This window comes from Thunnus thynnus, chromosome 3 (assembly GCF_963924715.1).
Source record: "Thunnus thynnus chromosome 3, fThuThy2.1, whole genome shotgun sequence".
Taxonomy (NCBI): Eukaryota; Metazoa; Chordata; class Actinopteri; order Scombriformes; family Scombridae; genus Thunnus; species Thunnus thynnus.
The window spans coordinates 11,513,683-11,538,897 of NC_089519.1; the positions used below are offsets into that span (position 1 = coordinate 11,513,683).

The 25,215-nt window shown below is 38.5% G+C and overlaps 2 protein-coding genes across 2 annotated transcripts; one reads left to right on the top strand and one right to left on the bottom strand.

Annotated features, from left to right (window-relative positions):
- Positions 1-1,336: 1,336 nt before the first annotated feature.
- LOC137179479 (von Willebrand factor A domain-containing protein 7-like) lies at positions 1,337-25,215 on the bottom strand. The gene is made up of 18 exons (XM_067584158.1): positions 25,034-25,215; positions 13,756-13,945; positions 13,195-13,331; positions 12,932-13,076; positions 12,706-12,799; positions 12,062-12,190; positions 9,787-9,973; positions 9,464-9,633; positions 9,071-9,183; positions 8,840-8,956; positions 8,576-8,749; positions 8,304-8,436; positions 8,056-8,208; positions 7,575-7,667; positions 4,490-4,761; positions 4,198-4,331; positions 3,719-3,878; positions 1,337-3,493 (listed from the first exon to the last, which is right to left on the bottom strand). Exons 2-18 carry the CDS (start codon positions 13,936-13,938, stop codon positions 3,113-3,115), a joined length of 2,775 nt encoding a protein of 924 aa, XP_067440259.1. The 5' UTR covers positions 13,939-13,945; positions 25,034-25,215; the 3' UTR covers positions 1,337-3,112.
- LOC137179481 (prostaglandin D2 receptor 2) lies at positions 20,347-23,170 on the top strand. The gene has a single exon (XM_067584161.1). It carries the CDS (start codon positions 21,248-21,250, stop codon positions 22,643-22,645), a length of 1,398 nt encoding a protein of 465 aa, XP_067440262.1. The 5' UTR covers positions 20,347-21,247; the 3' UTR covers positions 22,646-23,170.

Consider the following 25,215-nt stretch of genomic DNA (forward strand, 5'->3'; position numbering starts at 1 on the left):
GAAAGAGTTAGACTTTCACTCTCTCTTTGAATGTAACATCTAGGTGAGTGTTATCCGAAGGTCTAAATAAATTAAAGTTGTCACCATTATGATGATTGTACTTAGCTGTGATCACATTAGCAACAGACATTTTGTCAAAACATTTTGGCAACAAATATTAGAAATTTTATGATGAAAGACGTTTTTAATGGTTCGCCCGTGTTGCAAACAAGCTTTATTGTGTACACAACCACAAGATGCTGTAAACTTAGTAATGTTAAGAATGTTAAAAAATGTTAAGCCGACATGAAACACCCGTTTCAGATTTGTTTTAGTGCTGCGCATTAGAGCTATCATACATTTTCTTCTATTGGTTAATTACAATTAAACCCTCAATTTTTAAATTTTGTCAGCAGACGTGTTTAAAAATCATAATTATTAATTGATTTTTTTTTGTCATCAAGATGGAAGCGTAAACCTTTAACTGAAAAGCAAACATTTTGACAGCTGTTAAAAGCTGTTAAAAATATATGACGAATTATTTGATTAAAAGTATTATTTAACTGTAAAAATGTAAATGGTTTGAGTTTATACGGTCTAGATTCTTTCTTTCTTTACATTTGCAATAATGGGTTAATTGTACTGCTTGTGTGCTACAGACCAGAAATAGGCCAGACTGATTATGTAACTTACCAGGAAGTCCAGTTTGTGTGAATTTTTTCCCATTCTTGTGACTGTACATTCACAATTTTGACTCTTAAACTCAATGCACTGTTTTCACTCAAATCGATACTGTACATTTACAATTTGAGAAAACACAACCTGGCCTCAGTTCCTCAGTACTTTTTAATAAATCGTCATCTGTTCAACTCAAGCATTTGTATCATCTGTAATTTTTGCTTTGTATTCAGTCTAAACACAATTTTAAAGGGTGGGTCACCGTCCCAGAATAGTGAAGCACTGGGGCACAGCTAAAGCTGTCAACTGTGTTGAAATGAAGCACATTAAAGTTAAACATTTTAAACTTTGTGCTTTATTACAGAAAAAACAAGATGTTTGTTGTCATTACTTAAATCCATTTTTCATCTTTAAGAGATGTTTAAAGCTTGATTGTTGCCAGGTGCTAATTACATTTGAACGGCTGTATGACAATACTGACCCATTCTTTTTATATAAACCTAAACCCCAACTGTACAAGAAACTGTACCTATCCTGCATTGAGCTCGATTTGATAGATGTCAAATGAAGATATCTGTTTTTTAGTTCCTGTCATTGGGGAAAACAGGCATTCAATAAATGTATAATGATCAAGTGAACCCTCCTCTGCACTCTTTTTGTTAGAAAAAAAAAATCCAAATAATTCATATCATTTAATATCATAGAGATACATATGTACTTTTTTCACAATTCGTTGTGCAGAATATGTTTACTGTGATAAAAGTATAAGCATTAACAAATAATCTCGTTTGTGTCTAGCCATGTTATACATAGTCTGGGTTTAAATTGAACTGGCAATTGTCACCTCTGAGATTCCTGCACCCTCTCCAGGACAGAATATAAAAGCAACACAAGGCAATGTAAAATGACATCTAAAAACAATTAAAAAATGTTACATTTGGAAATGAAAAGAGGCTAAAATAGAATAAGACAGATAAAACAGGAGAATAAAAGTGACAGTGTAATGTAAGATATTAACCCTCAAATTTGATTTGATGACAGGCAGCAGCAAACAGAACAGTCTTCAGCTGTGATTTAAAAGTACTGAGAGTTGCAGCAGACCTGCAGTTTTCTGGGAGTTTTCCAGATATGTGGAGCATAAAAACTGAATGCTGCTTCTCCATGTTTAGTTTTTACTCTGGGGACAGAAAGCAAACCTGCCCCAGACCACCTGAGAAGTCTAGATGATTCATAACGTAGCAGCAGATCAGAAATGTATTTTGGCCCTAAACCATTCAGTGCTTTATAAACCAACAGCAGTATTTTAAAATCAATTCTTTGACAGAAAGGAAGCCAGTGTAAAGATCCAAAAACTGGAGTGATATGATTCACCTTCTCAGTCTTTATGAGGACTCAAGCAGAAGTGTTCTGAATCAGCTGTAGCTGTCTGATAGAATTTTTAGGGAGACCTGTGAAGAAACCATTACAGTAGTCAAGTCTACTCAAGATAAATGCATGGACAAGTTTTCCAAAGCCTGCTGAGACATAAGTCTTTTAATTCTTGATATATTCTTTAGATGATAGTAGACTGACTTTGTAATTATCTTAATGTGGCTGTTGAAATTCAGGTCTGAGTCCATGACTACACCAAGATTTCTGGCTTGGTTTGTGGTTTTTAACATTATTGATTGAAGCTGAGTGCTGACTTTTAACTTCTTCTTTGGCTCCAAAAGCAATTACTTCAGTTTTATCTTTGTTTAATTGAAGAAGAATTCTGGCACATCCAATTGTTAATTTGTTCAAAGCACTTACGCAGTACTTGTATTGGACCATAGTCCCCTGGTGATATGGTTATGTAAATTTGTGTGTCATCTGCATAACTGTGGTAAAATATTTTGTTGTTTTCCATAAAATGGGAGGTTACATTTAGGGCCTATAGTTGCTCATTAGTGAAGTGTGTAGATTGTTCTTTTTTGAATGGCTTGATGACGGCAGTTTTCAGGGCCTGTGGGAAGACACCTGAGAGAAGAGACGTGTTGACAATCTGTAGAAGATCTGAGGCCATGAAATTTGAAATGATTTTGAAAAAGCCTGTAGGCAGAATATCAAGGCAGCAGGAGGAGGATTTCAGATGTTGTATAATGTCCTCCAGGTTTTTATGGGTGATCAGATAAAATTGTGTCACTATTTATCATTCAGTTCTTAATCAGTGCTCATATGTTATCTTGGCAGAAGACCATCACCAGTAGAAAATGTCCATCCATAGTGGAAGCACATTGTTTTAAATAATTTACAGTCATAAAAGGCGGACTATTTAATGTAGCCTGACAGATACTGGACTTTTTAGGTTGATATTGATATATTGTTATCGATATTTGGGAGTAAAATACCTTTAGACTTTACCTGTCTACCTCTACTGTCCAATGCCTGATGCAGAGAACAGACATGAGATACTGTGAAACCTAACCAAAGCTCTTCAAGTTCTTAGTACAGAGGCATTTACCAGCAGGCACAGCCACAGTGGCAGCGACAGAGTTAGAGCAGGAGGGCAGGCAGAACGTACAATGGAGTGATAGCACTTGCCCACATTGCCAACTTTATCAACAGCTATAAACTCAACAATCTGCGAGCAACAGGAGGCGTTGTAGTTTGCCTGGATGATGGGAGAGCTCAGGGAGGTGTATGTGAGGATTCCACCACCTTGACGCAGAGAAATACGCACAATCCCGGTGCCATTTCCATCAGTAAGGTTGGCTGATAGCTCCCACTGGAAAGGTTTACACTGAGATACATCTTGGGGACAATCATCAGCCAGTACACTAATCACTTTACACAGAGGCTGAATAAAATCTGTAATCTGGACAGAACAGAAAAAGAAAGATGGGAAATGTATGCATGAATCACAGTGATTTTTGAAATTGGAACATGAAACTTCAATTTAGATCTGTAGGATACTTGTATATAACTTTGTGCATCTGTAATAGCCATCTTTGTGGCTGGCTTTGTAGCTATGTTTCAAAGCCTTTCTATTTATTTGTTTTAATCTTTCCAACTAGGTGTGAAGGAAAATTTGATTGGTTACCTTATTAACAACAGAGAATCTAAGAACAGCGTAATTAGAGTCGACGCCACTGGATGACTTGGCTTCCAGGGTCAGAGTGACATCAGTGCCTGTTGGTGTGTCAGCAGGTGGCGTGATGGTCAAAGTAGCATTAGTATATTGTCCGGTGGTCAAGCCTAGGCTGTCAAGAGAAAAAAGAAAAATACACTGGTTACAGGAAATTATTGTGAGCAAGCCACACATTTGATTTTGCTTGAAATTTTGATACATATAGGGGAGGTTCTTTGCAGATTGGTGTGGAGTAACACCTTTGGATGACTCAAACTTTTCTCCAACTGTGGGATTGCGTTGTACTTGTGCATGGTACTCCACCCAGATGTAACTTTGCCCTAAGCTACAGGCAGCAGGAATGGGTACTTGAGATTTGAGATGTGTTGGCATTGATCAGGACATTTAACAAAGTTTGAAACAAAGAATGGCTTTTGGCTGCTTCCCCTCACCTGTTTGGGTAGGACATGGGGAAGTCTCTGTTATTTCTGGCACTGATGAGGTATTGATCTCCAGAGCCCTGGGTCATGACACTGAAAGGGAGCTTGAAGGCTTTCCCTGGCTCTACACTGCTGTTCACCAGAGCCTGCGGGGAAAAGTGGTAAGAGAAGAAGTTCTTATACTCTTAGAGAGTTCAAGGTCTGCAAGAGTTAATATAATTCAATATGTAATTTTTATAATGAACAGGATAAAAAACTGTGGGGACAGGTACATGAGATGTGAAGAGGAAGTGAAAAGACTGACCTGGATTTTCACTTTGGAGACAGACATCTGGGTGGTAGACTGTCTCTGAAATGTACTGTCTGACTTTTTGTCAGTTCCTTTCAGAATGACCACAAATTCCCCCTCAGGGACCGCATCAACTGTCACCAGGATGTCTCCGTTGCCCATGTCAGTTATTGTACCATTTCTAACAGCCTCAGGACCAGACACAGTTACCAGGCCAACATCTCCAAATGTCATTGAGGATGGACCTTTTCGTCCCATCACTGAGAGCATCAGGGTGGCTGACTGGCCTGGTTGTAGAGAAGAAAGATGCAATGTAGGGGGAAGAACAAGAGGGGAATTCATTTTCATGGCCAAAAGTCATTGGCTGATTTTAGAGTTAACGCTGTACACTTTTAGGAATGGGTTGTGGAAAGATGCCGCAATTTGCACTACCTCATTTTTAAACTGGGATACACCATCAATTGTGGACTGAGTGGTTTAACATGTGCACTAGTATCCTGGTTTTGAATCTTATCCTGGTTTTGATCATATGAATGAAAATGAGTGAATGAAACTTTATTATTGTGTCATGCATACAACTGTATGCCCAGCCCACATGGGTTTACAAGACACCATAAATCCAACAAGCCAGAACCTGAGTACAACGCATATATTGTAAAAAGAAAATCTTTCACCCTTAAATCTAGAGACCATCATGAAATAGTACAGACATTCTAATTTACTGTCAGAAACTTACCATAAATTACTGAAAACTCTAAGTAAATACTAATTAAACTATATATCTTGCTTTCTTTTCCAAGCTTTTGAGATAGCAAACTCAAAGACATCAAAATTAAACAGCTATTCCAGTTTTTGCTCATCTGAACACCAGAATATTTCAGGGTTTTGTCGAGCAATTTCACGAAACAGTAACTCTCTTAAATTATCATAATTTGTACAGTACAATAGCAAAGGGGACTCACTTTCCACTTCATCCAGATCACAATTCTCACACAGTCTATTTTCCTCCGGAATATTTTTGAATCAACCAACATCAATGGGCAGAGGAAGAATACCAGCTCTCAACTGTGAAACCAAAGATCTTTGGCTTCTAGATAAACGAGATGTTACATATAATTCAGGACCAAAATTCTGTTTGATATGCATATATGTCCTTAATTTTGGCTTTGAAAGAACATTTTCAAACCATTTTTCTTCAAATTTCAGTAAATGTTTATTTTTAATGGAGTTAACATCACAGGACAGATTATTCCTATAGATATACAGCATATCCATCTCTAAAATTGAGTGAAGCTCTTTTGCCCATGGAGAACTGTATAATTTACTCCACATAAATACTTTCTTATTTATTCTATCCTCTGCCATTTTGATTAGACGGTTCCATAGTCGGATCATTTCACATTTTCATTGGACAGACCCTGGTACCCAACCCATGTCTTCCTGAACTGCTGGAATTGGAGCAAATCAATGAACCCCCAGAAAACATCTTATAGCTCTATTCTGTATGAAGTCTATAGTTTTAGATTCTTTTAAACCCCACACCCCTGCAGCATAATTCAATATGGGGGAGACACATGCATCGTAGAGTTTTTAACCAATATCATTACATACTTTCAATTTAGTAATAATCGATCCCAAAGCTTTCCCAGCTGAGTCAGCAAGGGACCCAATTCCAACCTCATAAGTCATAAATTCATCAAGAAATAAACCAAAGTATTTATTACCACTAACATACTCTGCTTCTTTCCATACCTTTCAAAATGTATAATGTATAATGAACAATAATGTTCAGAAACCTGGATAAGGTGTTAACATGCAACAGTATCCTGGTTTCTATCAGAGTACTACAGTTAGCATATCCAGGTTTCTCAAAACCAAGGATAAGGCCTTATACAGGTTTCTGAGAACAGGATAAGGTGTTTACACGTGCAACGCATAACCAAGATACTCGAAAACAGCATCAGCACCAGGATACTAGAGTGCATGTAAACATGTTTCTGACCCCTTCTGAGTAATTTGCTTATCAGTCAAGCTAAACCTGCAGGAACTGTTTTTGGCCACTTGGGGGCAGCAGAAACAGGCTGTAATCATGTTGGCGATTAGAGTTGTTATGCAGAGCTTTACAGGTGCCTATTAACACGTCCAGCAGATGTGGAGCAGCATTAGTATTCATTTGAAATTGTGTTTCTGGCCACCATTTGATACCCGTTTTTAGCTCTGTCATGAACTTCATGAACTCCTGAGGGAAATATCTGACTCTTTAGCTGCTAAATGCTCCCTATGTTCACCAACTAATTGCTAACCTTATCTGTCTACAGTAGGTTTATCAGAGCTTTTTTACTTGCTCTCCACATGTGCCCCTTGCCTGCTATAAGCTTTGAGAGTGAACCAAAATAATAAAGTTTTGTCTTAAAACCAAAACAACAAGCTTAAAGATGCTAAAACGTTCCTTAGAGCTGTGGAGAACTGTAGTCGGATGATTATTGCCTGTTGGTTTGTGGCTAGAGTGACACCTTATACATATGAGTAGTGATGTGATCCATCATTAATGTGAAAAAATATTGATTATAGCTGCTTTAAATAGGTATTGCCTTGTCTGCCTGAAGTAGGCAGTGATGAAGTAAGAAGGTTGTTATTTGTGTCTTTATTTTTTTTCCATTCTTCTTCCATATTCTTCCAATTTGAGCAGAGGTCACTTAGGAGGTACCTCTGGTGACTTAATTTTTTTTAATGAGGCAGTTGTAGCACAGTGAAATCTAATTTAGATAAAACATGTCCAGCAATTTACTACAAAGTAATTTGTAACATTTTTTTCATTCATAGCCATCATATGATGACTCACAAACAATAATTTGAATGCTTGGTATTATGGGTGGGAAATTTCCTTAAAACTTTTACACATGCTGTATGGTTGGAAAAATATGAACAGAAATATAATTACATTAAAAAAATATAAACCCCTACCATAGGTCAAAATTAAAAATGACAACAAAAATGTCGTGGGACCATAGCATTTATGATTGATAATTACACATACTTACTCTATGTTTTTAAAATGTTCAGTCAGGATGATACTGTTTCTTTATTGCATGTACTCTACCTGCCTGTGGACGTCCACTGAGTATTGCATAACCTGGGTGAGATCCTTTGAAGCTCTCCACAAAGTCATAGATAAAGGTGATAGTACTCTGGCCTGGAAACATATGCACAGACTGTCAGTAAATACAGATACACACCAAAAGAAGCTCAGTGTACTTTTATGAGATCTGACTGAATGCCTCTTAACTGTTGAAGTTTTACTAACAAATTTGCAATAATTTGTTATTTGGTACTTTGAAACCAGAATCACTATCAATCTAGATGTTTTGCATGGACAAAAAAAGCAGTGGGAATAAATGTGAGCATGCTACTGATTAGAACCCATTTTAAATGCCACAGTCAGGGTCAGGGTGTGAATATGGGCTTGGATCACCTTAAATTAAGGCAAATTAAGCTTATATGTGTATGTATAAGACACAATTTCAACAGCAGGTTCGTTTTCTGTAGGACATTGTGTGATTATCAAATTATAAGTATCTGACCTGTGACTTTAAGTGTGTATGGTTGGTTGGAGTTGATGTTGATCTGCCAGGTGCCTGTCAGCTTGTCGGCATTGAGACGAATTCTCCTCAGGTTACCTACTGTCTGAATGGTTCCCAGCTTACCGCTGGCCTCACTGTGGCTCTGACTCACACCTGGAATTTACAAGAATGAAATTAGTCATCAAGTTGTTTCACAATGGCATTCTCAGCAAGAAAGATTGATTGCTGCATTGGGAGTGATGTGTTACCTGCAGGGTTGGTCAGTGTGAAAGTAATGGATGTGCCTGTGATGTAGATGGTGATGTTTTTCAGAGGTTCGTCCAACGTGAAGGGGAAGGTCTCCTGCTTCCCAGGGTTCCTTGCTTGCTGAAGGACTGTCACCTGAGGGAGGGACAAGAGGAACCAAATGGGTGATTTACCTCTCGATTCTTCATAATAGTCTAACCATTGGGACATGCTTCAGATAGTGGGAATTGTATAACGGACTTACTTATGCTTAATTAGAACTGCACAATCTTACCAGGGCTGAAGTGGATGTGTCAAGGATGACGTCTGTGGCCTCAGGCAACTGTTTCTTGGATACGTGGATCGCCTGGCCTCCAGAGACCAGAGCCAGGTCCTTGTAGTCATCAAAGGAAGTAGCACTGAGGGAACGACGGCGCCTTGTACTGATGTCAGTGATGAAGAATGACACCTGTAGATGAGTTAATAGGGAGATTATAACCCCAGCCTCTCAAGTTAAATACTGAGTGAACATGGGACACAACTGGATGTCAGTATTTACCGTTGACTTGGTGCTCCTGATGAGAGCAACAATAGTATCCTTGAGGTCAATGTCTTTGGCTGGAGCATCAGTGAAAACATAGATGTAGGAGGAGGCAGGGGCACCGGTAAGAGCCAACTGGAGACATCAAAATAATTAACCTGTTAAGTTCATTCTGAATCATCATACTCTTAGAGGGATCCATAAAAATATGTGGAACTACATTTTGAAAACGTCAATCCATTTTAGCACCTGAAGTCCTGATAGGCACATCTCAGGGAGATCACCACCTCCGTTCACTGTGAGCTTAGAGATTTCTGTTTTCATCTCATCAGCGTCTGTTGTCCTGATCATAGGTCCAAACTCTACATATAAAACACAAAAAGGGCTAAATGCTAGTACATCATTCTGATTTGGACTGTATCATTTCTCATCCTGCAGAACGACTGTGACTGTATGCTGTATAATATACTATATGCAATTCAGTTTGATAAATCTACTTTACATTATATTACACTAATATTTAACTAGTGTAACAACTATGTAGTCAAGCATAACATAGAAAACAATATATGGCAATATCACAACAACAGGGGTCTAACAGCACTAATGGTGTCCTAAACAGCTGCATAGAAGAGTTCATACCTGGGTCATTGAAGGTCACCAGAATGTACTCGGATGGCTCGTCCTGTGTTCCTTTTTTGCTGTCAAGGATTTCATAAACAACATCCCTGGCTGCACCAATGTCATCTGACATACTGCCAGTGGTGTCAATAACAAAACACACAACAGAGGAACGGGCGATCCCCATCATTCTGTGAGAGAGGTGAAAAATTAAAGGTCAAGTTAAACCTAATAGACCTTGCCACTGTGGACAGTGTTTATTTTCATCATATAGTATAATTCTGTCTTTCATTCATGCACAGCAAATAGTTAGATTGAGATGTTTTTCACGTCTGATGATTTACCTCAGGAAGTCATTGTCCCCAGCGGCCAGCCGGATGTCCTCCAGCAGCTGAAGGCTGGCGGCTGTGGCTGCATTTACAGCAGCATTGTGGAGGGCCACATTGTCTGAGCGACGCTCATCTTTGCTAATGCCTCTGCGAGGAACTACTGTGCTAGTCAGGTCAGCTGCACCTCCATGGCTACATTTACCTGTCACAGGATAGAAGGGACAGGTCGAACTGGGACATGGTTCAAAAAGCTATTTATAGTAGACTTGTGCCTGCAATGTACTCATGTGTGCTTTTCCTAAGAAGATTGACTTGCCCGTCATGAAAAATTATGTTTGTCTTGTACTCTAAGTAGAACAAACATGTTTTTAGACAACTGGCTCATGAGTGCAAACTCAATAAATGCTTGGATATCTTGAATGTCATATGAGAGTGACAGAAGAGATGTGTGTTAGTTATCGGTTACAGTCCCCCTCTTGTCAAAAATGTGTTTGAGCTTTACTGTGCAGAATGATGTATGTGTAGAGTTTGACACTAAAAGACCAGATTAAAAACCTAGGAGTAACCATGGTTGGTGAACTCAGCTTTAAGGATCATATTAACAACATCACCAAGGTTGCCTTTTTCCACCTCAGAAACATTTCCAGAATCAGAGGCTGTCTTTCTCAGTCTGACTGTCATGAGCAGGGTCTTCTAAACAAAACAATGCATTAATTACAATTAATCCAGAACTCAGCCGCACAATTTCTACCCAGGACAAAAAGATCAGACCATATAATTCCAGTCCTCCGGAACCTCCACTGGCTACCCATTGTTTTCAGAATACAATTCAAAATCCTCCTTTTGGTTTATAAAGCACTTGCTAGTCTTGCTCCACAGTACATCTCAGATATGCTGTCAGTTTATAACCCCAACAGATCTCTCCAGTCACAAGGTGGAAATCTCATCCGTGTGCCTAGAGCACTTTCAAAGTCTGGTGAGATGGCTTTCAGTATTTCTGCACCTAAAGAATGGAACAGTTTGCCTGCTGAACTTCCAACACTGTTCTTTCAAAATCAAATCTGATTTTAAGGGGCGGGCCCATGAGCATGATTTGTGACATCTTAGATAGTTTGGAGCCAATCGTGGTCTAGTATGCAACTTACACAAGTGTGACGTGCAAACTTGAAGCCTCCAGTGCACAAACACTGAGAAGGGACTTTAGAGTGAAGGAGACATCTTGTGTCCAGCAGTTAAACATTTAAAACAACAACAACATTTGTTCAATATTTGTATATTCAGAGATTCTTGATTTTTCAATGACGGAGAAGGAAAAGATGAAATTTTGAAATTTTGAATGAAGTAATTGTACCTTTTTTGAGGGAAAAAATTATTTTAGATATTATTTTAGATACATATTATTCCGAGGATGTTTTACATATCTTACGACATGTCTGGCGGGGATCTTTAAATGTTTTATCTAGATTCCCAATAGAAAATTGATTTGCTTTCTTGCAGAGAACTTGATAAAGATTGACATGTCTCTCATATCTGTCTGTCTAGCCAGCAGCCAGTTTGCTAAGCTTAGCATAAAGACTGGAAACAGGGGGAAATGAATAACCTGGCTCTGTGTTGTAATAAAATCCAGCCAGTAGCTTCTCTTAAAGTCCATAATTGACACATTATCTCATTTGTTGAATTCATACAAAAACAAAGTGTAAAAATAACTTTTGATGTTTTATATGTGGGACTATTTCTTGGCCAGGAACAGTCACTTTCTGGAGCCTCAGCTGGTGGCGTGATGTCAGTGGTATCGATCTTCTTATCAAACTCTTCTCAAAAATATTTGCCAAAATGTCGAACTATTCCTTTAAGGTGCATTGGCTGATCCTATCCCTGTTTGTGAATAAATTAATGACTTCATTCTTAATGTGGCCTCCTATATAAATCAACATTTTTCGCTAATATTAAATATAATTTGCTAAATCAATAAGTGAAATATCCTCTTGTTTTGTTTGCTCTTTCTGTCATGGTGTGTTGTCGAGTCATGTATGCAGGTAATAATGATTTCATATCAATGTTCACATATTTTGACTCGCTGTGGAAATTAATTTCTTCCTTGAGGGAAATTAAAACTGAATTTATTTAATGTAGTGGACCTTGATAGGGCATCTGCACAATTCACAGACTGTATTGTTGGTGATCACAAGCCTCACTTAGCCTTGTGTTAAGAATCAGTAGCCCTGACTGTGAATGTGGGCCTGCGTATTTGAATATGTGTTTAAATATGGTTTGGTACTGATACTGATACCTTTAGGCTTGTCAGCAGAGAAGATTCCCATGTAGCCTGATGTGAGTTTCTTCTCTTGCAGGATGTTGGGAAGGATCGGATTGGGGCAAGTTCCACTGGCACAGTCACGGCAGGTGGCAGTGTCGATGTCTACACAAACAAAATGCAAAGAAGATGTGGAGTGAAATATAAATTTAACTGCAAAACAAGGTAAGTGAGCATCACTTACATGGGTTGACAACTGCTGTTCTTCTGTATATGTTAGGGATAATACACAGAAATGCATGTGGTCAGGAGTCTTGTAGTTTTCATAACTGTACAGTCAGAGTGGAAGATCCCACTTATACCAGTCTCTGCAATTAAGATGTGTGTATTGTTTTTGTCAACTTTGAAATAAACTTGACTGCTTTAATAGCTAGGAGAAAGCTGGTAACAGCTGTGTAGTCTTCCAGCTATTCAGTTACTTTGTTTTTCATTTAGAACAAGTTATCTGAAAGTAATGCACACCCACCAGCCACTCTACTCTTTGGTCTATAAATATCTTCCCAGATCAAGTTTTACCCAGCCTACAATGATATGAATATTGTCTACTTTATGACATTGAACCCACCATAATATAAAGATAGTCCTCCTATGTATATGGCAAAAATAATACACACACGCACCTGCTAGATTTTCCAGAGGAAGGTCTGGACGTATGAGGGCGATGTATGGCTCTGTGTATCCCAGCTCCACCCAGTTACTGTGGCTGTAGAAGTCCTGTCAGTACATGGAAACACACACATTAACACTTTATAGACACAGTTATCAATACTGTCTGTTATTCCAATATTTTTCTCACCTCTCTTTTCAACATCTCCATGCCCAGCACTTTCCCTCCACCTCTCTCACCTGTAGTGTATGAAGGACTCTGCCCAGTGTTTCCCTGGCAGCCTGGAAGTTTTCCCTGTGAATGTTAGCTTTAATGGCCGTAATGCCTTCCATGATTAGGCCACGTCCCTCCAGGAAGGTCTCTGAGTGGAAGTGATGTGGAGCACTGAGGGAATTTTCCGCAGGTAATTACTTGGACAGTTTGAAAGCAAATCTAAAACTTTGCAATACATACATTCATTTATTTCATTTCTAATTATTGTGAGCTGTTATGTTTTTCCCACCTGTTGGCAAAGTCACGGTCTACCAGTCCGTGCTGGATGAAGATCTCTTGAAGAGCAGAGTGAAACTTGGCGCCTGATACTTCTCCTGTTGCTGTTGGGCCAAGACAGGCCTGGACCAGCTCTTCAGGAGATGAACCCTGCAGTCAGAGGGAAGAGGCTAGAGGTTACAGCTGCAGTAACAAGTCAAGAAGGGAGAGTGTAGTACTGTAGACGTACGCAAATGTCTGTTTGCCTTAAGAATGGAGCCATGTTTCTCACAAAGAATAGGATTAAGAAGTTACAAAAAATCAGCTTAATGACTGTTGTTCTAGATAAAAATGACTCTTATACACCTCCACTACTCTCATCACACTCAGTTTCAGTAAGATTTGATGGCTATATTTTAAAAATGTAGCATGAAACAACCACAAAATTATCATTTATCCAGTATTCTACATACTGTGTATCAAGGCTGAATTAAAACACACTAATATGTTGAAATGAGGGTGAATGTGTGTATATTGGAGTGTGTGTGTGTGATTATGTTTGTGCTGTTTGCACAGTTTTATCTTCCAATCCTACCGTGGGTTTGAACTCATGACCAGCAGCTTCAACCACCGCTCGACATGTCTCTGTCACTTTTTCTAACAGGGCCTTTACTGTAATGCTGACATGAGTTGAAGTCCCACCCCAGATGGGGACAAAGGCAACAGTGGGCCCTGATAGGACCAAGGCCAGCAGGACTATGCCGAGCACTGAAGTCATGATCAATCTACAGAGAGAAAAATATTATTAATTATCATGTGAATTACGGAAAAAGACTGTCAGTTAAGTTGGTTCAATGGATACGTGTTCTGATTGTGTATACTAACATTGCCAAATGTTTCTGGAAGATATATTGGAAGATGCATTAATGAATAATGAGAATGACGTTATGATGTTATTTAAGTTTTACTGAAAATGACAAAGGGAAAAGAAAATGCCAGGAACAGTGTCAAATATGGAGATTTCAAACCCAAAATAATGACTATGTAAAGGAGAAAAAGAGAGAAAATTAATATATAATGAAGAACTGATTTTTAGGAGCCTCATCTGCCCTATTCTGAACCAGTATATTTGTACTTTGAACCTAACATAAAGGGTTAAAGACACACATTAAATACACTCCTGAAGAATGTCCTGGTGTGCCACTCCCAACCAAGCATATAATTGCACTTTTTTTCCTATTATTTGCTATTCAGACAGATTTCTCAATAAGAGTGATTATGTAAACATTGAGCTGAAAGCCATCGAGACAATCAGTCCCACCTCTTATAAAACAATATTTACAACAAAGTTCTGAGATAAACTGCAACAAAGTGTAAAAAGAAAATGAAACCAAAAACTATTAAATGTATTAATATATAAAATATATACAAAAAGGAAATGTACAATGAAAGTAGCTCACAAAAATGTACATTTTATTTCAATTTAATTGACAAACTGCACATGAAGTAATGTAAAGGAAAACTTTTTTCAAAAGGAAAACTTAATTTACAGTACATTTAATAATGTACTGTATATATTGATTACTTTTTCAAAATGACCACACTGTGACAAAAAAAGGGTTTTACCGCTCACAGAGGTTCAAACAAAGGTGGGGCAAGTTAAAATTTGACTTGATACATTCCTCCCTCGTCTCACATTGGAGGTGGAGGTGTGGAGGGTAATGATTCCAACAACATGGTGTAGACTTTGAATAACATTATGTAATATTCACTCATTTCAACATTGAGCTTTGCTTTCTGGTTTGTCCACATGCCAACATGGAGACTGAGTATGAATTACATTTTCATGTGAAATATTCCCTTTTTTTGATGTATTTTCCATTTCATCCCTGTCACCCTGATCTTTATCCAGGATACAAAGCTTGCCAGTGTTATTATAGTCTTAAGTGTCCTGAGGTCAGAGCGTGATATTTTCTATGAATTATTTTCTCCTCATCTTCACTGCCTGGGACCTTCATTTTAGTATTATATACAAATAATTTACATTTATGTATCTATCTGTTTGTTTTTCTGAGTTCATTCTCTCGCTGTCATAAATACCCCTCATAATGATAAAAAATGCTTAGCAGTATACACAAAAAGTTTACTTGACAAACTAAATATGAAATAAATATTGTCCACAGCTTTACTCTCTTTTTTAAATTTGATTTGTTGATACGTTCTCCATGTACTCATCTATCACTTTTTCCAACACAGCTAACTTGTCAGGCCATCGGGACATTATCATTTCTCGCCAAACGACTGTATGACAAATGTGCTTTTTGAAAGAAGGTACACTCATCATAATGTAGATGTTGACTGTTTCCAGATGAGACCAGATGTCAGCCGATTAATATGAAATTGAATGCCTCCAAACTAGTTGTGATGTCACAAATCCTGCTCAAAGATATGCACCTTAAACTCAGATTTTTGGTAAGCACAGAGAAAGTTTCTTTCTCCTTCTCCCTTTAGCAGATTAATGTGTAAAATACCATTCAAAGTCAGCTCATACCTCATTCTGCACAGTGTTTATTTTTAGTTTAGTAAGTAGTAAGTACTGAGGACTACCTAGTTAATTGTAAAATATGTGGATTGGTTTTTGCATACTGTAAAACAGTTATCTTTTCTGTGTAAGCACACAAACAGTCATATTTAAGGTGAAATGTGTTTTAAGTAGTGTTCACCACTAGATGGGGACAGAGAAGTTTGTAACCGCTAAGCAAAACACAATTTTGTTCTATCCACACTTTGCTCTAATAGATACTGTAAGCTGCCAAGTAAGTCATATTTGAATGTTGTTTTTCTAGTTGAAAGTAGATTATGACAGTGTTAATCACACAGTGGATGTCAAAGTCAAAATGTGTTGGTATATAGACTATACTTCATGTTGATGCAAAATACAGTATCATCATAGAAACTACAACACAACTCGTGAAGTGTAAGGGGAACTAGCTCAAACAAGTCTATTCTTGGCATGACAAACAGTCACGTAGGACAGACAATGACACATCACAAATATCAGATTTCAGTGTTTTGTCTATTAGACCTCATGAAATTTCCTTGTTCCCCTCAATTTCCAAGTACCTGTCTGAAATGAAATATCAGTCATATTTGCATCCATGTTCACACACTCACTCACTCATCAATCATCTTATCAGCATTTCAGGTAGAGCAAGGGGAGGTGTGTGTGTGTGTGTGTGTGTGTGAGAGAGAGAGAGAGAGACAGGGATTCAGTGGGTGTCTCCAATAGGAGGGCTGTATAAAGTGACAGAACTGGAGGGAGGAGTGCCTGTGACAGTAAGACAACGAGGAAGACAGAAAAGGAATTTGGAATGAAAGAGTTAGACTTTCGCTCTCGTCTTTGAATGTAACGTCTAGGTGAGTGTTACCTAAAGTTCTAAATGAATTAAAGTTCTCACTATCATGATGATTGTACATAGCTGTGATCACATTAGCAACAGGGCCACAGCTTTTGACTAACTATGATTATTGCTATAGGCATCATTGCATGTTATGATGCTCCTAAATTTTCATGATTATATTCGACTTCTTGTCTTTATTAAGTTATTGTGAATGTTTTGTTTGTACATTTTATTATACAGCTCATTATAATATAATTTTTGTTGCAGACTTACTTTTTTCCATGCTGCCTTAAAACTCCTACAGTAGGTATGTTTTATGCTTTTTCTATTACATTTAATTGACAGTTCAGTTTTTTATCATATAACTCAAACATGGAGATACTGTACCCAGTCATACATACTTTCAAGAGGGAGTAAACATGCAGCTCTACAACACAAACAGCTCTACTTTTTTAATGTAAAAAGAAAGTATTCCAATACAAGATACTGTGTCTTATAAGCATACTATACTCCACCTGTACAGCAGTAATGTGGATATATTTGGGATAAGGAATTCACAATAAAATTTGCTGTGAGAATAGGAAGTTTTAAGAAATCACAGAAATTTTTAATGTGTGCATTGCCAGTTTATTAGGTACACCTGCCTAAAGTGTAAGCAGTCTGATAAAACAGCTGGAAATAAAACTTATAAAACTGTGTGGCTCACTTTGACATTAATTCCTCTATACTTTATGTTTGGCATTCCAAGAAACATCTGCTTCTCATATTGCAATTATTCAAGGTCTTCATTTTTCATTTTAAAGGCAACTCTAATACCACAACTCAAAATTTTACTCAAGCAAAAAACAACCACTGATTTGTGACCGTAATACATGCAATCTACATATTATACATCACTTATAGCTGTACAGATAATGGTTGAAATACACCACCAACAGAGGCTTCACTAAATTCTCTTGAGGAGGAAAGCAGTCATGTCATCAGTGTTGTGTCATAGGTATATTTACTCATATGTCTGTGTTCATGTGCAGACATAGTGCTGTATTTACCTCATCTAGGCATGCAGTAGGAGTTGTAAGTCTGTGGTTGAGTGTAAGAATGCAATGCAAACACTTGTTTTGATTTGTCACATTTTTATTCTGAACTTTTTAATGATCAGAACATGTTCTATGAAATGACAGCTTATTCTAGCTATTATCCTGAAAACAAAAGCCCACTGCTCCAAAGGCCCTTTGCTCCAAAAATACACACTCTGGAGTCGGAGTTCAGTGACCGCTGGTCTTTTTACTTTCCAGATTCCATTAACATATTTCTCAGTTTAACAGATAATGTATAAATCATAACATATGACTTTGTATGACTCCTAAAGAAAGACTTTTCATTTCAGCTGATATTTAACTTAACTGAGGGCTCTTCTGTGAACTAAGTTAAATAAACTAAAGTAAGATGTGTAACGTTACTGTTTGACATTCCGAAACACCGCCAGTCAGCAGGTCCACACAATTTTTATGACGAGATTTCATTAAATCAGAGTTCTGCTTTGTGAAACATCATGCCAAATTTATCATAAGAACTGAGTGAATTGTGATAAGTTTGTTAAGTTAATTTACATTCTGTTTCCTACTGTTGGAGGAAAACCTCTGTTAACGCATTGTTACATTTAACGGAGCCAGGCTTAGCGGTAAACATCTACTCCTTCTAAAAGATAATTATGATTTCGGCAAACATTTAACATAGTTCAGTATTCATTTTAGCTCCATGTAAAGTGAATAATCATGACGTTTCCTAGATAATTCTCATCTGCTGTAATGATGCAGTTTACATGTATTTACATTTTTATAACTGCTGATTGATTAAATTGGAGATCTACTGAGTGAAACATGACGCTGAATTAGCAGAAGACCTCAGTAATATATAAAAAGTCTGTTTTGTCACATAATAAACATTATCAGTGTCTGATAACTAATAATGATGCACTGCCATTATTTATGGTTAGGCATTCCAATTAGGCAACCTGTCGTCTTTTGTCCTTAATATCTTAGTGTATTTTGATGTGCTTGTTAAAAAATAATTATGTTTTATGGTGTGACAACACTGTGGTTAAGGTCTGGTTAGGTTTAGGTACAAAAACTGTTTGAGTTGGGGAAAGATTGTGGTTTGAGAGCAACGGGGCCTCAGAACAGTGGGCTTTTGGAATAACGGGCTGTCAGACTATAGGCTTTTTAGTCCATTGGGAAGTTTTTCGAACTATTGGGATTTTGGAGTAATGGGCTGTCAGACCAATGGCATGGCACCCTACTGTAGCATGTTGGAGGTAGATGGGCGGAGTTCCCATCATGCTCTAAGACAATGTGTTTATGGACATAAGTTTAGGTATATTGTGTTTCCAAATCACCTCACACAGATGTTATCTGATACACAGTGATTAGTGTTACTGTTCTTTGCACTAACTCTACGATGTTTCTTGTAGCTAACAGATTGCTGTAATAGAAGGCATTTTTACACCATGAGTGAAGTCATGTGGATGGTTAGTAACCTCCCTCCAGTAGAAGTGTGAGCATGCACAGTGTTGATGATCTATTCTGTTACTAATAAAAAACATTGTCTTGGAGCTGTGCAGTGTATGGGGCACAGGGACTGCTATGAAAACTGAGATTATTTCTCCGCTTGAGTTCTTGTCCCTGCAAAACACTAGGAACTGGATTGACACTCTTGTATGTGTCTATAATTGGAGATATAACAGTGAATTATCAGCCCAGAAGAACACTGGTAGAGGGCAGCGAAAAATAAAAAATGAAATTGAAATTCCCTTTCTGCTTACAGAATTTGGTAGGTCAGAGCATACTGCATAGCACCTGGTTGTCACAGCAGGTCTTAGATCACTTTGCTATGTTTGTTTTCTGTAGAGGTATTCTTGGTTTAGTTGTTCAGTTTATGCTGATAAATTGTTTGCATGTGCAGGTTAGCTAACTGTTTCACTTGTTTTTACTATTTTTCATTGGTTGGTTTGCAAAGCTGCCAGCTTGATTTTACTGACCACACACATGCATTATGTCACAGTATACATGTTCTGTTACAGTACACAACAGTGGTAATTGCTGTAATCATTCCTCCTGTTTATACTGGCTGCTAAAAGATCCCCCTCAAATGTGCTTTTAATGTAAATGATAGGAGCCAAAATCCACAATGTGTCCACACAGTCATTTTGTGCAAAACTGTATGTAAGAGTTGATCTGAAGCTTATATGAGGCTTCAGCAGTCTGAGTTAGTCATATCAAGTGGATATCTGCTACATTTACAGTCTTTTTAGCATCAAATTCCCTCTTTGTGTTTCCTCTGGGAGTGTTTCCCTGTTTTATTTTATTTTAATGTTTATTTGGGCACCTGACTATTGACAGACAAATTCTGAACCCGTCCTTTAGCTAAGTCCTTACTTATTTTTTCCCTGGTGACAAGCAGACTTTGGTTATATCCCAGACTCTAGGGTTTAGCGCCTATTGGCACAGACTGACTGCGGTTACATGACTACATTGCTGTGGAGACATTCTGAGTTGCTTTGCATTGGATGATAGAGCGTTGCACCACGAACAGATTTGGCTGACTTTCACTTTCACGTGATTTATTGTATGTATTGTGGTAGTTTGGCCCAAAATATTCACAAAGTACAAAGTGAATATCTCAAAGAAAACAAGATAGATTGACACCCAGCTTAACACTTTAATCCTGACAATATCACATCAGTATCTTCCTAAGTTCCCACACATTCCCTGACTGTATTGCTTGACTAAGCATGTACAGTTTCCCAAGAGCTGGTATGTGGTTAGACCACAAGAACAGGCTTTGACATGCTGTTTGTGTCAAAGGGATACTGTAGAGTTGTTATTTTCATTTGGATTTCTAGAGAATGAGGAACAAAAGGAAAGTGTTTTTAGTGTATTTTCTGAGACTAGAGTACACATCTAACAGCTGGTATGTAAAGCAGTTTTCCTTGGAAATTCTCAACTGCACGCATAGCCTGAGTACAGGCATTACATTAGTGTGTCATTATGCAACTTGACAGGCTGTAGAACAGGACATGAATACATCATACGTGAAATGTCAAGTCACTGTGAATTTTTCATTCCTGTCATCACTGTGTGATTGTACTGTTGAAAATCCTAAAATGCAGGCTGTTGTGGTCAATATGAGTCAAAGTCACAGTACAGTAGACTAAAGCCAAGAATAATACTTTAATCCAATCACTGACATTGTTGATTTAAGTCTTTCAATTATCTATTTAATTGCACTTAATAAAGATTTCTTTACCGTTTCCTTGGCAGCTTGGTAAATTTGTAATTGATCAATGAAGATTAACAAGCAATACGATTATGATGCTCATTTGATTGAATCATGGGATATGAAGATAGGAAGTGAGGATTTGTCAGCTGTCTACAGGCAAGGGCATGTCTACTGGTGATAGCATCGTCATCACCATCATCACCCTCAGCTCCATCACTATAGCACAGTGTATTCGTAAATATTTTCTGCTATAAACAAATGTGAACATGCAAAATAGAACATCAGCTACTACAGAAGGAAACATGTACAAAGCATTCAGCTTCCCAACAAGAACAAGCAGGCAAGTACCCGTACCTCTGATTTTAATCATTAGCTTCTTGTTGCTGTCTTTTTTCTTTTAGAGCACCAATGTCGAACATGACCTCCACCTTGGATGGCTTAGAGGAGAAGCAGTATTGTCCCCTGCTACAGATCATGCGGAAGCACACCCTCAACAACAACACAGAGGCCAATTTGGTTGTAGTTTGCTTCCACGGTCTGGTCTCCTGCTTAGGGATTTTGGAGAACACCCTGATCCTTTGGGTGGTGGGCTTCCGCCTACGGCGCCGTACTGTAGCTTCAGTTTGGGTGCTCAACCTGGCCATGTCTGACTTCCTAGCCACCCTGACACTTCCCTTCTTCACTCACTACCTTAGCTCCTCCCACAGCTGGGAGCTTGGCAGCCTACTTTGCAAAATACAGGCTTCCATCTTCTTCTTGAACATGTTTGTGTCAGCCTTTCTGCTGGCAGCCATTTCACTGGACCGCTGCATTCTGGTGGTCAAACCAGTGTGGAGCCAGAATCATCGGTCAGTGGCAGGAGCGTGGAAGGTGTGTGTACTGGGTTGGCTATGGGCAGCAGTTAATACATTTCCTTACCTCCTGTTCCGCTCAGTGACTGAGAAACTGGATGGGAGGAAACTGTGCTATCATAATTTTGCAATGTATTCAACCATGCTTGAGAGAGACTGCAAAGTGAGGCAAGCAGCAACAGCCATCTCTAAGCTGTTGCTAGCATTCTTGTTCCCCCTGGTGGTGATTGCAGGGAGCTACATCCAAATTGTTCTCAGCCTGAGAAACAGAAGTAGGAAAAGGAAGCAGAGTACCAACAGGTTAACTGATACACTGATTGTGTCAAACATTGCAAGTACCCCTACAACCACAAAAAACACCAATATCTTTCTCAAGCCTCTGGCTTCTGATCCATCATTGTCTCTGGCACCTACTTCCTTGTCCCCCACCACTACCCCTAATCAGAACAGTCAAGGCCAGTTGTCTAAGAGCTTCACCAAGATGGTAACATTTGTGATCGCAGCATTTGTACTGTGCTGGGCTCCCTATCACATCTTCTGTATGATTGAAGTAACAGCCCAGTATTGGCGCCCAAATCTCAAACTGGTAGAGGTGGGGCTGCCACTGGCCACAACCATTGCATTCTTGAATCCAGTGTTGAACCCCATTCTGTATGCCTTCAGCTGCCCAAACTTCTGTGTGAGAATACGACAGAGTCTGGGAGCGGTGTTTGACGGACTGGTAGAGGAGGGAGGAGGGATACTGATGGCCCAAAGTAGAAATATACGAGCTCATATTAGACGGAAGAGCAGTCGAGATGTGAGCTTTGCAGTGCCAGGGTCCCCAAAGGGTTCACATTCACCCCGTCAATCACCTGACATTCCACCCCCCTTCATGCCCTCTCATCATGGCCTCAAAGACAGTCAAACAGAGAAATCAGGACAAGAATCAAAAAGTGAGGTGGAATGTAGTTGAAATGCCAAAAGTATTGGATTTGTGGCTTTATATTTGTTTATAACTGAAAATTTTTTTTGTTTGTCCGTATCACTTTAGTATTAAATTGACAGGCATTTTATACAGTCTGAAATTATTGAGCTGCTTTGGTTTATTAGTCATGTCACTGTTTTTACTGTAAAACCTTCTTGTGAAGTCTATTGACTTCACAAGAAGGTTCTGGGCCGAGCCTGCACGGTCCTTTACAGTCCTGTTGGCATCCTTCTCTGGCTGCCGTGTCATTATTGTTATGATTGTTGTTATGATCGTTGTTATTCTGTCCCCCCCCCCCCCCCCTTTCCCTCTTTCTCTCTCTCTCTCAACCCAACCGGTCAAAGCAGATGGCCATCCACCAAGAGCCGGGTTCTGCTTGAGGTTTCTACCCGTTAAAGGGGAGTTTTTCCTTACCGCTGTCGCCAAGTGCTTGCTCATGGGGGAATTGTTGGGTCTTTGTAAATTAAAGAGCACGGTCTTGACCTGCTCTATGTGAAAAGTGCCTTGAGATGACTTTTGTTGTGATATGGCACTATATAAATAAAAAAATGATTGATTGATTGATTGATTGACATGTTGTCATTTGATTCCAGTGCCCTGAAATTTCTCAACATTTCTCTTCTCACAGTAAATTGTACATAAACAGGAAAAGAAGTGAAAGAAATGCACTCCTGCTCTCCCAGGAGAGATTAGCATGTATCTTGCAACACCTCCAAGAGGTCTGAAGATAAATGTGAGGGGTCATGAGAGGAATACAGGAATATGAAAGAAAACAAACATATTTCAGCTACAACAGACTATGTTTATTATTTTATTCAAGAGAAACATAAGAGAGAAAATTTATATTCAAACTGCAAAAACTAACAACTTTGGTTGCTTTAGGTTGAGGGCTCGTGCTATGCAGATTATGGCCACCAGATAGCAGTATAGCACTGATTACGTAAACAGACATGAAATGACAATATAGGATTATTTAAATCTGAACTGGTGAACGTCTGATCACCTTTCTGAGTGATTGGATTTGATCATATCTGATACCCATTTTGATTGACTGTCTCATCACTGCTGTTGCAATTGTCTAGTTTCATCATGCTCAGTCGGACACACACACAGGCTGAGGTGTAATGTAGGCCACAGCAGTGTGGGATTACCATGGAGGTAGTTGTAATTTGGAGAGAATATTAGAGAGTGAAGATCCAGAATATAAAGACAGAGCAGGATTAAACGGGTCAGACTGACATACAAAGTTCCACTTTCCTCTCTGCCATTCAGTTCCAGCAGATTATCTTCCACTTTCTATCCCTCCCTTTGGGATGATCTCTATTCCTCTATTTCCCTCTCTACACTATGTTTGTGGATGTGCAGCAATGGCTTGTCTCTTCGAAGTGATGGAGCAAACAAAGAAGATTCAAAGTGAATTAAAAAAAAAAACAGGAAACAGAAATGCAGTGAGGAAGGAAGTGTTGCTAGAGGTTGACGTGCATCTTGTGTACATTCCACTGAATAGTTTTACCATTGTGGATTGCAGAACAATAATATATTAAATGACATCAAAATGCTTTGAAGGGATCTTTTAAGTGATGTAGTGATGCAGTGATGGATGGGGATAGATAAGGAAAAAGATAATTAAACAATGAGCACATTGACAATGTAAGATGTTGGAAACGATGGAACCAGAGAGATTATATAACACGCTGTGAAAAACAGTTGGTACAGATGAGTGATAAGGAAAGAATGAGAGAAAAAGAGAGTAGGTGGGGGGAGGGTGGAAAGTATTGCTTTAAAAGGGTTTAATGCATTGCTACAGTACTTATAGCCGACAGATGCTGACTAGAGAATTAAAGCTGCATCGCAGATCAGTGATTTTCTTTTTACCATCATGCACTCAAATGCTGTATACCCTCATATATACACACATACAGTGAAGGGGAAATTACTTGGCATTTGTTAAAAAACTTGTAAAAGCAAGACAGTCGCATGTCAGCGTAAATTCAACCAGAGAGGATCAAAAATAGCAATGTGTATGCACACACAACTGTGTATAAATATTATGTATGTTTGTGTATATTCAAGGAGAGTCTAATAAAATTTAAATAAAATGTTCTCTATTGTGACTGAAAGTATTTCTGTTTAAGAGTTCCCGGAGTGGGAACAAACAGGTTCATAGTGTCATTTTGTCTGTAAAACATTATTTGGAATGAGCATTGCACCACTGGCATTATATGATTCATTATTGTTATATATCATATCATCATCATCATCATCATCATCATCATCATCATCACATACCACTGCACAACCACTACAAGATCACTTAAAGCTGGAGAAAGTAATAAACCAACTTTTTTTTTTTGTAAATATCAGCATTAAACTTACCACTGGGCTCCAAGGAAGAACCAGGCTTTATAATGATTTCAAGTTTGTGAAAAATTATTTTCAAAAAGTGTCTCTTGCTGTAAGATTATGAAGGTTGTCAAAGACGGTCCCAGAATCTGGCACACTGAGAGACTTTGTCTTTGCTTGCAGCTGTGTGTTTGTCAATGCTGGCAGGATGCCGC